The 14,288-nt window shown below is 44.7% G+C and overlaps 1 protein-coding gene across 1 annotated transcript in view; it reads right to left on the reverse strand.

Moving 5' to 3' along the window:
• Positions 1-9,140, reverse strand: part of LOC148522302 (uncharacterized) — a 181,346-nt gene extending 172,206 nt beyond the window's left edge. Inside the window, exons 1-3 of the mRNA XM_088474082.1 lie at positions 9,048-9,140; positions 3,662-3,683; positions 941-1,009 (exon numbers count right to left, since the gene is read on the reverse strand). Coding sequence (XP_088330208.1) covers positions 941-1,009; positions 3,662-3,683; positions 9,048-9,112 — 156 coding nt within the window. The 5' untranslated portion in view covers positions 9,113-9,140. The remainder of the gene's footprint in view (positions 1-940; positions 1,010-3,661; positions 3,684-9,047) is intronic.
• Between the last annotated feature and the right edge of the window lie 5,148 nt (positions 9,141-14,288).

Below are 14,288 nucleotides of genomic sequence, written 5' to 3' on the forward strand. Positions count from 1 at the left end.
TTTTGACCGGGGGACGCTGGGCAGAACTTTGACTCGGGAAGCCTATTCTGGGCCTTCCACTAGATGGATTTGGATAAAAAATACTTCCTGTGATTAAGTGGTTGTCACCTGTATTTACATCTTCACTAAGTCCTGCGAGTGACACGTAATGTATTCTGTAGTATGTACATTTTTTTTCGCCATCACCCAGGAAGGTTCTATGTATTTAAGAAAGAGTGCCGGCATTTGTTTTTTCACATATATATATATATATATATATATATATATATATATATATATCCATGCAAGACTTACATTCATCTCAGCCCAAATGTCTATGTCTACAGTATATCAATGTTAAAGCAGTGTCAATAATACTTTTTGTTTTCTATCAAACATTGACAGATACTGTACTGTTTATGAACGCAAAATTCGAATCCACAATGCAAACACAGATTTAGCCAGCTGTTAAAGGGATCATGGTATTGTGCGCCAGACATGTGAGAAGTTGGACAGATCTGGGGATTTACTTGCTGAGAACAAATTAGCAATGTGAGCGTGCCTCCAATCAAAATACAAGATAGCAGACATTGCAGTTGTGCCCTTTTCACCATCAGAAACCTGCAAAGGCTTGGCACAAGGCTGGACAGCTCCAAGGATGCTATTGGCTGGGCTTCCACTGTATTTGGTCTGACTGTTACATTCTCCAGCAACCCATCTCCTATTTGATTGAATGCACTTTTTTTTGTGTACACCAACAATATAAAATGAGTACAGTCAGCAAAAGGAAACAGGAGCGGATGGGAGACTCCATAAACACACAGCTATCAGGCACTTCCAGACAAGACACACAACAATACTTACAGTAATAATAACCCTCTATTATATTTTTGCCATAATAGTCATGTTAAGCACACTATGTTCCTCTTAAATATCCTTTATATTAAAATGTTTACTGTACCTTGGAGCTGATTCCTCCTTTATCCAGAGAACCAGGTGGAACAGAACTCTCCATGATGTCACTAGGAAACTAAAATTAATAAAAACAGTCAAGTGTATTTCCTGCCCTTTCTTTCGAAAATGTTTATTTAAATAAATTAAAATAGCATTGACTCAAAGGGAGAATAGTGCTAAATACTGTGGGAAGTTCTTCGTAACACGATAATGGTATCATCATACATCATCTCATCTATATGACTTCTATACAATGACGGGGTTTGAAGGGTACAGGAAAAACACACTACAGTATAAGTTAATAAAACAATAATTTATAACATGAATGAATTTATTTTATCATGCCCATAGTAACAACTTTGCAAAATACAATTTTGTGTATCTTACTGAGGGCCAGGATGAATGCAGTGGGTGTCCCATGCATAAACGAAGATACCAAGAAAGTGGCAGTTGGTCATGTCTCTGGTGATGTCATCTACCTCCAACAGGCGCTCATCAAATATTCACTCAATGGAGGTAGACGGAGCAATCAGTAGAGATCAGTTTCGATTTGCACAAATACATCTATTACAGTTTAGTAGGGACAGGACGATAAAGCCACACTGATGCAGCTAAACATATTGTGGATATGCTGGTGTTAGGAGACCACCAAGTCAAAGGGAAAAAATGGGGCACCCTGTACTCATGGGCCTGTGGAGCTCATTCAGACCCGCTCGCTAGATGCGTACGCTCGCTGCCAGTTTATGCAAATTCGGCTAAGTGATGGCATGGCAGGCGATCGCATGGCAAGGCATAAGCACACCCACTATGTCTTGGCGAGCGATCGCTTTGTGTATGTAGACGTCCACTTGCGCACGTCATCTCCAGGAAGTGCTTGTAACCATTGGTACATCAAGCACTATCGGATGCGATCGCAGTGCTTAAGGTTGCCTTTACCCTGCCGCAAGCACAGTGATCTATTCAGAGTGAAATCCCACCAAGTGACGTGTACTATGATGCTGCATTTTAATTATGCCCGCCTCTGAAACGGCGTTGTGGCACTCAGGCACGCCTGCATTCGCATCTCCACTCCCCCGTTTCCAGTAGTCAGCCCCTGTCACCACCCACAAACGGCCTCTCCTGTCAATCACTCTACTGGGCTGTCTATACACAGCGAGCGAACGCATCCCAATGTCTCGCATTGTTTTGCGTACGCGCATTGCGATGTGTACAAATGCGCAGTTAGCAACTATCGGCCAGCTACGAGCGTTTGCATCATCGCGAACGGGTCTGAATCAGCCCCAGTGTGCATTACAAGCTCTGCATTTGCATGGTAGATAAGCCAATATTCAGTAGAACTAGCCAATGCAATCAAGTCCATCAATTGGCCTAGTGTATTTCATGCATATAGACAATGTATAGGACTAGCCTCCAATTTGGTTGAATCATATTTCCCTTAATTTTACTGATTAGTTATTGCTAGATGGTATGCACAGCGACTGTGTTTTTACAGAACAGGGGCCAATTTCCACTGCAGGGAGGGATCAGAGCCTAATATTTTGTGGCAGTGCTACACCCAGTTAGTTGTGTTTGGGTGAATCTGGGCAAGGACTGAGTGGACCAAGGCCAGGCATATTGTGTCATAGTCTAAACACCATCACTCTACTTGCAGGTCCAGACCCCGTCCAATCTATTGCGCATACCTGGTCATCAGACATTCTCTCACGATAAATGAATACGAACTAAAGATGGCGTTAGATGTCGAGGACAAGTCCCGGAATGCTTAGCAAATTTGCCAAATTTTAAAATTTAGCAGGCCACGTAGAAACTTTTTGTGGGCTGCTTTTTCAATCATAAATGCAGGGACCACAACAGATACTGAAGTTACCTGCTGAGGTTTCCCCTTCTTAAATAAAGGGCATACTTTGTTTTTTTGCAGGTAACAACCATTTTCTAGAGATTTCTCGCAAAATCCCCTTAGTAAATATGCCCCGAAATGTTGGAGGTATGAAATTGCCCCCAGGTCAAACCAATTCCAGCTGAAGAGAGATTGATCCTCTGATTCATTTTTTTTTTAAATTGAGTAATTTTTATTGGAATTTTCAAAAGAAAAAAAAAAACACCCAATACAATCAATAACATATTACAATACATACAGAACGTTGCGTCAAATAAGGTTATAAACATAAAGTAACGTGGTACAAGTTTAAACAGTGTGTATATACCCCTTAGTTAGTCCCATATATAAAGAACATCCCAACTATATAGAGATGCCACATACGTTACAAATCAGAACTATTTGGTATATCTCAGTCCTAACATATAGGCGTCCTGGTAATATAACCCATTAGGACATCTATTCCACAAAACTATTAGACGAGTCCTATAATGGTCAGAACTCCCCTATATTATTAATTAACATTACAATATATAATAACAAAAAAAACAAAAACAAACAACAAAAAACAAAAAGAAAAAAGAATAAATAAAAGATAGAAGAGGAGTTTCTCTCATGCCTGCTCTTGTACCATGTACCATTGATCCTCTGATTCATTTAGACGTTTTTATAATGTATGCACATCCAATTACAAAATAATACCGTGATTTCTTTGAACAATGAAGGATTGCTGAATAACCTGCAATGCCTACACACCATTCATACTTAAGGCAGGTTATATAAATGTGTCAAGATTAGAAATTCACAGGGAAAATAATGTAAAAATAAAATGTAACAACTGCTCATACTTACTCCAAGGGCAGCTGCCAGCATCCTGAAAGCAAAAATCGAAGGATCAGTAATGTTTAAGGTTCCTGGAGTGGATACTAGTCACATTAATATATATATAATTGTATTTGTTTAGTGTACATTGCACTGTAAACTGTCAAATTATATGTCTTATGGCACTATTTATCAATATAGATCGTTATAGGTTGTTAATACCATTCAGAATTATTATATTGCCATCATTTATCGGTATTTACCTGTCCACCAAGGTACTAGGCCGTCTGCAGTTTGAGAAAGAGTTAAACCCCCGTCCCTTTAATGCCTATGAGGACATTGGTGATTGATGGTAGGTAGCTTAATGCCAAATAAATCACTCATTTCTCAGGTGTTAACCCTTTGATTAAAGGATCAAAGCAGTGAAAAGCCTATTTTCTGGTGGATTGCTTTTCATGACTAAATAAATAGAACAAACACCATTTAAAAAAGGGTCATTCTTCCAATATAGGCTTGGCCCTATTCTTGGGGAAAAAATAAATAAATAAACAATTAGAGGTGTTGTCCATAGCAACCAATCAGATTGTAGCTATCATTTTACAGACTGCACTATATAGATTGTAGCTAGAATGTGATTGGTTGCTATGGGATACACCCAGACGCTATGGGCAACACCTCTACTTGTCCTCTTTAGAACATTTGAATTACCCCCCCCCCCCAGAACATGCATTCGGTATGGCCGGTGTTTCAATCAAATCCCGGCAGCGGCAGCCCGACAGAGGAGGGAATCCTGATTGCCCTAAAGGTAAGTATAAACTAACCTAATTTTACCCCCTAACCTTAACCATCCTTTAGGGTGCCTAACCCTAACCTCCCCCCCTGTGCCTAACCCTAATCTCCCCTCTAAGTGCCTAAACCTAACCCCCCCTTCCCCGCCGCCTAAACCTAAGTCCCCCGGGGGGATGTCTAACCCTAACCTCCCCCCAGGGGTGCCTAAACCTAACCCCCCCTTCCCCTAGCCCGACTCTAACCCCCCCGCGGCAGTCCGCGCCCGGCATCCCTTCGATCAAGATGCCGGGCGCCGGTCTCCCGCGTAGGGAAAATGACAAGCATCTAGATTTAGACGCCTGTCATTTAACCCTTGCTGGGATTAAGTAGTCTGGAAGCCGGCGGTCGGCATTGCGTCCACCGGCTTACTGAATGTATACCGTTAAATCATAAAATTGTCTAGGAAATTCATGTTAATTTGGTGGTTTACTTTTTCATTGTGAGTCTTTTTTCCCAAGGGTTAAATGCTCTAACAACAGACATGGTTATGGGATCATTAATCCCTATATTCGCCTCCATTCCTGGTGCAGGGCAGGGGAAAATAAATTACCAATGTAGATGTGATAGCTTTGATAGGTTTATTAAGATGGTAGCGAGAGCAGATCTTTGTATATATGAAAGACAGAATAAGGTTTTGTTTTTGTTTTTTTAAATGCAGGAAAATAAAATCACATGGGCTGTAGAAATGTATTTTTGAAAAGTGGGAGCTCTATGTAAAACCAATATATTATGTATTATATCTAAAAAAAAAAAAATACATGGTATAAAAATAAAGTATATTTATCAGCAACAATATTATTCACAGATGATAGATGTGGGAAATAATTAAAATAATTTATCATTTTCACCCATTTTTATCACCTGCTGGAGGCAATATTCAGCAATATACAATACCATATACGCGTAATGTATTTCAATCTATACATAAATGCATATATCAGCATATTGTATTACAGGAGAAATATAATGTCGTTTTTCACTTTGCTGAGTTTCTTACAAAAAAAACCTTTTTTCATGCAGTTTTGTAAAATAGAATATTCACATTACACTCTGGGTCCGATTCAGACCCGGTCGCTAGGCTGCATTCGCACGCAGCCGACAGCAGCCAAAGTATGCAAATTCCGTGATCGCTAGCAAGACATTAGCATGCCCACTATGTTTTGCTGTATGAAATTAGATGCCCACCAGCCTGACACAAGACGCCCACTTTCCCTTAGTAACAAATGTCATCTCCAGGCAGTGGCGGATCCAGGGGGTGGAGGGGGGCGATAGGGCAATCGCCCCCAGTAACACACTACTGGTAGCCTCCTACATGCAGGGACATGCTGCATCGCGCTGCAAAGAGGGCTTTTTAAGGGGGCATGGCCACACCTCCCGCGGTAAGGCCACGCCCCCTTCTCCTTGTCCCGTGCCTGCTTTCCACGGCCCTGGTATCAGTAACAAGTAAGTTGCTGGGGTATGTGTGGGAGGAGGGGCTGAGATAGATTTAGATGGCCCAAGTGTGCGTATATGATATATATATACATACATACACACCGCCCCCCCTAAAGCAAGAGTCTAGATCCGCCCCTGTCTCGAGGAAGTGTATTAAACAATCGGTAACATTGAGTAACATCGGACCCATACGCAGCACTTGTGGCTGACCACACCCTACCGCAAGTACTACTAGTTCTGCTGTGTGTAATTCAGCCATGTGACGTGTATGCTGACGATGCGTCTTAATTATGCACGCCCCTGAAATGGCGTTCAGACGCACAGACATGCCTGCGTTCACATCACCACACCACCATTACCATCGATCACCCTCTGTCACCACCCACAAACGGCGGATCCTGTCACTCATGCTTGCGGAGTGTCTGTGTACAGGGTGTGGTCGCATAGATAAGTTTGCACACGCGCACTGTGTCTTGTATGTAGGGCCGGATTAACAGGGGGTGATGTCTCTCCCATGGTGCAGAGGAGCAGCCAAGCGGACTGGACGTGGACAGCAGCGGACGCAGGGTGTAAGGTAAGTATGAATTTTTGTTTCTTTTTAGCACAACCGGATTTTCTATTGGGGGCATTTCTAGGGGGGGTATTGCTCGGGGGGCATTACTCGGGGGGGCATTACTACTAGGGGCATTACTCATGGGGCATTACTATTGGGGGCACCACTTCTGGGGGCATTACTATTGGGGGCGCTACTACTTGAAGGCGGGGCATTACTACTAGGGCATTACTATTGGGCACACACAGGGGACATGACTACTGGGGGGCATTACTATTGGGGGCACAACTACAGGGGTATTACTACTGGGGGTATTTATACAGGGAGCATTACTATTGGGGACACTGCTACTGGGGGCATGACTACTGGGGCACTACTAATGGGAGTATTGCATAAGGGGCACCACTCCTGGGGGCAGCACTACTGGGTGCACTGCATAAAGTGCACCACTACTGTGGGCTCTGCATACGGGGCACTACCACTGTGGGCACTGACACTACTGGGGTCCCCATTGCGCATACCCCCAGTTCGTCACATTTAATAGGGCCCCCCACATGTTTGTTACCCAGGGGCCCCCACAGACCTTAATCTGGCCCTGCTTGTACGCATGTGTAGATTGCAAACATCGTCAGGCTGCGTGCGAACGCAGCCTAGCGACCGGGTCTGAATCAGGCCCTGAGTTCCTAGCCATTCCAAAACCTTCCAAATGTAACATAATATAATAGACAACAAGAAAGTGTAAAGGTTCAGGGGCCTAATTATTGATTGGCTACAAAGAGAGAATTTATATTGCCGGGTCAGTGGAATAATGCTCAGCTACCTGGCGACACTGTCTGCCAGCGATTAGTTAGGTCCCCTATGTGTACGGGGGACCAGGTCATACTGTACATATTCACTGCACTCAAATCCCAGACCCAGCCTTCAAAGTCAAATCTTCAAACAGTTTACACACATGCTTCTTCGCCCAAGTGCAACTTGCGCTTTTTTTTGTGCACACGCGCATCAGTTTTCATCGGTTTGTAGCCATAAACGTGACATGTGACTGCGTATAGCTAATGGGCTGGGATCAGGGTTGAAATGGGCATTAAGGAGCGGGCATTGAGCGTGCAGACGTGGCCAAAGTACAGTAAAGGCATGTTGTGGGTGTGTAGTCGCAAATTGCAACTACAGTAGCTGGTGAACGGACGTGATGTTTGCCCAGGAGGGCTTGCACGTGCAGAAAACCCTGGTGTGTAAGTTACACACTGATGTTAATAACGGACGCAGTTTGCCTCTGATTAGACGTAAATGTCTCAAGCACACTCATTTATGACAATGCAGTAACACTGCTGCAACACAGCACCGAACACTCGTCTTACACAAATAAGAATGCTCTCTGCTAATTCAGGATGGGGAAAGGTGTTTTTAAGTGTCATGAGCAAAAAAAAAATTATATTTGTGTCTGATTTGCTCGATTAAGATGCTGTAAGTTACTTGAGAAACGCAGACATGTCGCAACCGTTTTCGGGAGGTGTTTGCGATCCCATATGCACGAAACATTGCTCCAGGGTCTTAGTTCATGTGGCCATTCTGCGCGACAATAGAGTTACTTAGAACCGCCGCGCCATTTTCCTGGTGATTTCAGTCTGCAGCGCAGGCAGACGTGGGACTCTTGAGAGGTAAGCGTAATATAATATGAGTTCAGGGTGTGCGGTGTGGGCCCCCTTGCACCGGACACCACTGCACCCATTATAGATACACCAGTGCATAAGGGGATGCCGACCGCCGGCTTCCCGGCAGTGAAAGACCAGCATGGGACTAATGATAGACATCTAAATATCGACGCCTATCATTAGCCCCACGCCGAAATCCAGATGCCCGGCATACAGAACCGTAGGTAAGCTGGGTGTTGGGTTAGGCTTAGGGACTCTCGGGGGTACTTAGGGTCAGGCACCCCCCCGGGAGGATTAGAGTTAGGCTAGGGGGAGGGGGGGTTAGGGTCAGACACCACCGGGGGGTAGGTTAGGGTTAGGCACCTCCCCGAGACGGTTAAGTTTAGGGTGTGAGGAGAGGGGGTTAGGTTTAGGCACCCTGGGAGGAGGTTAGGGTTAGGCACTAGGGGGGGACATTAGAGTGAGGCACCACTAAGGGAGGGTTAGTGGGGATCTTCATCTGCCGGCCTTCCGGCGTCGGGATTTCATCTGCCGGGCTTAAGTCCGGCGGTAATACATACCGATTCCATGCATAAGTACCATTTCATAAATAACATTTTGAAAGGATACTTGGAAACCCCAAAACACGAGGGAAATAGGGACATTTGGGAGCTTTGGCTGTTACTAATAATCTAGTAACAATAACACTGTTACCCATAATTATCATGCAGTATTTATATAGGCTCATATATCGTGCATGGCCGTACAATAGTGGACAACTGCACAAACAGTAACCAAACAAGAGGTACGAGAGGTACGGAGAGAGGATGACATTCATAAAACAAGATGCTATGGTGATATAGACAGTAGATCAGGCACATCTGTCCCCAATGTCTGGAGGAAAATCCCCACAGCCTGGAAACCCTTGATAATCGTATACTTGTATTGTATGGAATACCCTGGGTCTCACCTCAGATCGATCACACTATAGTGTCCAGCTTCTTGTGGGAATTCCCCCTGAGCAATGTGCCCCATAGGCCTGTTCTTCTGTAGGGCTCACAGACTGCAGAAAACCAATCTAGCTGGGACAACACGCTCTAGCTGTCACAATGAGCCTGGATATTACAGCCACAGGAGGGCTGAGTGTTTACCCCATATCACCTAGGAGCTGTGGGGCAGGGCTTACAGAAAGCAAATGCTCTCCGTGACAGTACAGCCACAGGCAGGGACAACTCACACTGAATCTACATGGAGTGCAATTTTAATGGCGAGTTCATAGCCCCAACTAACATAACTATATTATTGGCTCCACTATCTCATGTACTGATAATACTGATCCCTAGAATACTTAATACATTTTATATTGACAGTGTAATTGAAATGTTTTTTTTTATTTTTTATTATGTACGCTAATTGTTATGTTTGGGGTCTTTAATTAAGTGTAACTAAGTATATATGTTTAATGTGTCACTTTATGTCCTGGCTAGACAGATAACAATCTCCACGGCCTGCGGCACCTCTCCTGTTTGCATTTTTTTTCCCAGCGTGTTTGCCAGCGATTTGTGAGCTGGCAGATTATTAAATCTGACTATTTATATTCAGAAAAAAAAATCAGGAATGGCGTTTTCCAGCGTTTTGTGCTTAAATTTCACAGTTCCTCCTTTAATACATGCGGCGGTTTGTAACGTCGCCCCCCCCCGCCCCCAAAAAAATCACAGATAATCAGTATAGAGGCGGGATTTACTAAAGGGCGAAATGCGGTCAAAGCTCCGAAAACCCCCATTTTCCCAGTTTTGGCCGCATTTCCATATGTCCCAAAGTCCTGAATGTGATACATTCCAGAGCTTGGACCCAGTGGGTTACCCAATAGAAGCCTATGGGCTTCTTTTCGCACTTCACCCTGAGAGGGATCCAATCAGATCCCTCTCAGCAACCCCTGCGGCGCGCACACGTCATTCTGCGCATGCACAGAAGGACACCAGAGGGACTTCTGGGTCATAAATACGGACATCCCTCTATCGCAAAGGAGCGCTCTTATCGGGAGATCTGGCCTTTGCGATTTTAATCGCATTTCTAGGTACATACCAGCAATATTTTCGCCGGTATGACCTGGTATGAGATGGAATGGACCGCATCGCGTATACGATGCTTAGGTCATCCCGCCCTAGTTGTGCAATAAAACAGGGTAATATCAGTAACATCTTCTTGATAAACACAGTCTTCTTAGATTATATCAAGTTCTTATAGGGAGGCTGCAACAAGAGTTATCCAAATAAAGGGATAATAAAATCATGACATTAAATGCCTGCAAGATTTTGACCCATAAAGTATGTGGAATAGTCATTATTCTATTTTAGCCAAGATGTCGTTGCAGATTTTTACAAAATGCATGACAAGGAAAACACTTAAGCTTGGTACACACTAGGTTGACAGTCTGCCGATTGGTAAGTGCATACACATACCGACATGCCGGGCTTGACATCGCATTTAAATTGCCCGCCCAGTTGAGCTGTCACTCATCAACGGGTCCCTGCAGCATGATGTGTACGTGCGATCGGCATATGACCGATATCTCTTTTGCTGTGCTGCAGGGCCGATCCGATATGTCTGTGAAGGACGCGGTTCACAGATGTGTTGGTTGTACACACCCGCCGATGTACTATAGATATATCGGCCGTACAATGGAATGGCCGATATATCTATCAGTGTGCACCCAGCTTTAGTAGGTCCAAAACCAGTGGATTTGGAATTGTTACTGAATATAATAATAAGATCAATGTAAAAAAAAAACCTTATAATTAGATACATACTATAATAAAAATAATGCCATCTATATAATAATCTGCCCTATCTCCTACATGAATGCACAGTGGGAGCTGGGAGACGCATGATGCACTTACATCAGCTCCCACTGTTAGAGCGACGGAACAGACCCTAGCCGGAGAGAAGGAAGACCCGCCGGGAACAAATGAGTATATCCAGCTGCCGGAGAGAGGCAGAGCGGGACAGAGAGGGGGCGGGATGGGGAAGAATAGTAGATAGAGAGGGGGATGGGGAAAGATGGGGAGGACTGAGGTGACCCAGCATGTGCCGGGTCTTTTTACTAGTATTATAATATTCACAGGCTGAAAGGAATAAAATATTCTAGCATCGCAGATGTAATGAGCCATCAAAAAAGTATAAATAACTACATAAAACCACACAACAACAAGTTGGGTATGGGATGCCGGCGCTCGGGATCCCAGTGGTCAAAGTACCGACACGAGCATCCCGACATGGGGCCTGATTCAGAGCCGGACGCAATTAGCGCTCGCTCGTCCTGAAAATAGGGGTGGCTATTCAAATCAACCGTTCACTGTTTGCGGTCTGTTCACACCTCTAGGTCTGAACGAGCGAACTAAACTTGCGGTCGTTTTTTGGGAAACTACGCCCCCTGGCCGCTCGCATCCTACGTCATGTCCGCTATTTATTAGATTAATCGAGTACATCGAACAGGGTATGAACTGCTCGCTATTCTTGTGGTTGGTTTTTGCTACCACAATTTTGCGAGCAGTTCTGGCTATTAAATAACCCAGTGACGTTGTCAATGACGCTGATGTTTTAATTATGCACACCCATAAAATGCCCGTTTTGACCTTTAAGCACGCCTGCGATCGGATCTCCACTCCCCGTTTTCAAGCACCTTCCCCTGTTACCACCCACATACGCCTCATTCTGTCACTCAAAATAGCAGGCATTCGCTATTTTGCGAGCACACGATTTTCGGTTGCACTGACTGGTTCGCGCATGCGTATTACGATCCGTACGCATGCGCAGTTGGCCAAACATCGCTCGGAGCGAACGAGCAGCCACTTGCGTCCGGCTCTGAATCAGGCCCATAGTCAGGATTCTAACCCTCTCCCCTCTCCTCATCCTCCCTTTCCAGTGCCTAAACTTAACCCCCCCTCCTAGAGCCTAAACCTAACCTCCCCCCTTGCACCCTAAACCTAACCCTCCCCCCTTAATGTCTAAACCTAACCTCCCCCTAGTACCTAGCACTAACCACCTCCAATCGCTTCTCTCAGTAGGGTTCCAGAGTCATTTCTCTAATTAACTTCTGAAATAATCTTTTGTACTAATCTTTTCAGTGAGCTAGATTATTATGAACTAATCTTCAACAAGAAGTGGATTTCGCATCACTAGCCCCTCGGGTGTTGCCGCTCCAGTAGCCGCATTGCAGAGCGAGGTTGCTGGGGGGCATCCCTCTTTGGGGTCTATTTACTAAGCAGTGTTAGGAGACAGAGTGAAAAGTGATAAGACAGTGATGAGGTGCCAGCCAATCACCTCCCAACTGTCATTTTTCAAACACAGCCTGTGAGATGACAGTTGGGAGCTGATTGGCTGGCACCTTATCACTTTCTTATCACTTTTCACTCTGTCTCCTAACACTGCTTAGTAAATAGACCCCTATGTCTGCTTGTTCAAGTCACAGTCAACTGCTTTCCAGTCACGTGGTTGCTGGTGCTTTACCGTTGCCTTCGGTGCATCAGCCAGCATATCCAGGGATGGTTTATTCCCTGTGGTCCTAAAGTGAGCATCGTGTTCGCTTATTGCATGTGCGTGTTTTCTTTAAAAAAATTTACTAACAGTTATGTATATGGGGCACACATATTTGCAGCGCTTTACAGAGCGTGTTTGGCCATTCACATTAGCCCCTGCGCCGGTGGGGATTACAAGCTATATTCCCTATCACAGGGCCGGCTTGAGCCATGTTCGACCAGTGCGGTCGAACAGGGGCTACACCCTCCCAGCCATTGCCGATTTCAGCGGGACAGTCCCGTTTTTCGGGCACTGCCCCGCTGTTCCACCCGTGAGACGAAGTGTCCCGCACGCGGTAGGGAGCTTGGGCACCTCCACCGCCGCAGCTTTGTGAAGAAGAGGGCCGGAAGAGAGCTGGGGGTAGCCAAAGGAGCAGTGAAAAGATTCTCTGCTCCGAAAAGGAGCAGTGAAGCCTCTCGCAGGACAGCTGATTTTCGAATGCGCCAGAGCAATGATGAATTGCTTCGGAATCCGTGGCGAGTTATAATATTAATTATCGGGGTCCGATAATTAACATCATGACCAATCTACCAAAGCAAATTCCCTTATGCTATAAATTACTGTACATAGATGTGTATTTGGGTTTAGTTAAGTAACACCTCCATCTGACACTGACTTGGGTTCCTTTGAGCCCGAGGTCCCGGATAAAATGGCTGACTGTCACACAGAACATGCATGCATTCCTAGCTGTGTACATTTTGGGTACCGTTGTTTTAGGGAAACTGAACAGAATCTTTTGAGGCGGCTGATCAAAAATATGCTGCTAACAGATGAATTTTATCTGCACCAGATGTTAGTAGAACACACACTTTTTCATTCGCTCCACATCATTAGTCAGAAGAGCTCACTCAAAGTCCGATCAGCATGACAATTCAGACACAAACAATGAAAATGAGAGAAAAATGATTAAATTTCTATGCAGATTTTTGTGTTTTACTATAATAAACACAGTGTTTCTGCAACATGTCCTTCTACCGCCCACTCTCAGTCAGCCTACATTCAGATAACATGTTAATGGGACAGGAAAACATAATGTTATGCACTAACTCCTTCCATGCCAAGAGCCTGTTAGTGCAAAGTTGTCGTTCTGACGCGCTGAACAGACAAACGGTTTATAGGTGAAAATAAGCTAATGTGTGGCCTCCAGTATCTTGACAAATAATAGGGCCTATCTATATAGTAGTGAATAACAGTTGTGAGTGTTATAAAGAGTCATGGTGCCTAAAGGCGGCATCTGCTAAATCAGGGGTAGGCAACCTGTGGCACTAAACTTCCCAGCATGCCCTGCCACACAGTTATGTTGTGGGCATGATGAGATGTTTAGTTCCACAGCAGCTAAAGCATTCCTATTGGCATAAATGTAGGCGTGCCATGAAGCGTCAGTGCAGTACTAAAGAGCACGGATGTCATTTTATATGACAATAGATGTCATAAACCTCTAGTCTGGCACTCCGCACGCTCAGAGGACACTGAGATTGATGTATCTGGGGGAGGATTTTTGGGAGGTCAGTTGGTAGCCAATAGGATGGTATGATTTACGGGGAGGGTGTGTCGATGTGGGTTTTGATGGGTAAGCAGCCTTGGCTTGCCCTCTCTCTTCTCTAGATCTTCCCCACCCACCTGCCTGTAGTTT

The sequence above is a fragment of the Taudactylus pleione genome, unplaced genomic scaffold, assembly GCF_031769625.1.
Source record: "Taudactylus pleione unplaced genomic scaffold, aTauple2 ptg000147l, whole genome shotgun sequence".
NCBI lineage: Eukaryota > Metazoa > Chordata > Amphibia > Anura > Myobatrachidae > Taudactylus > Taudactylus pleione.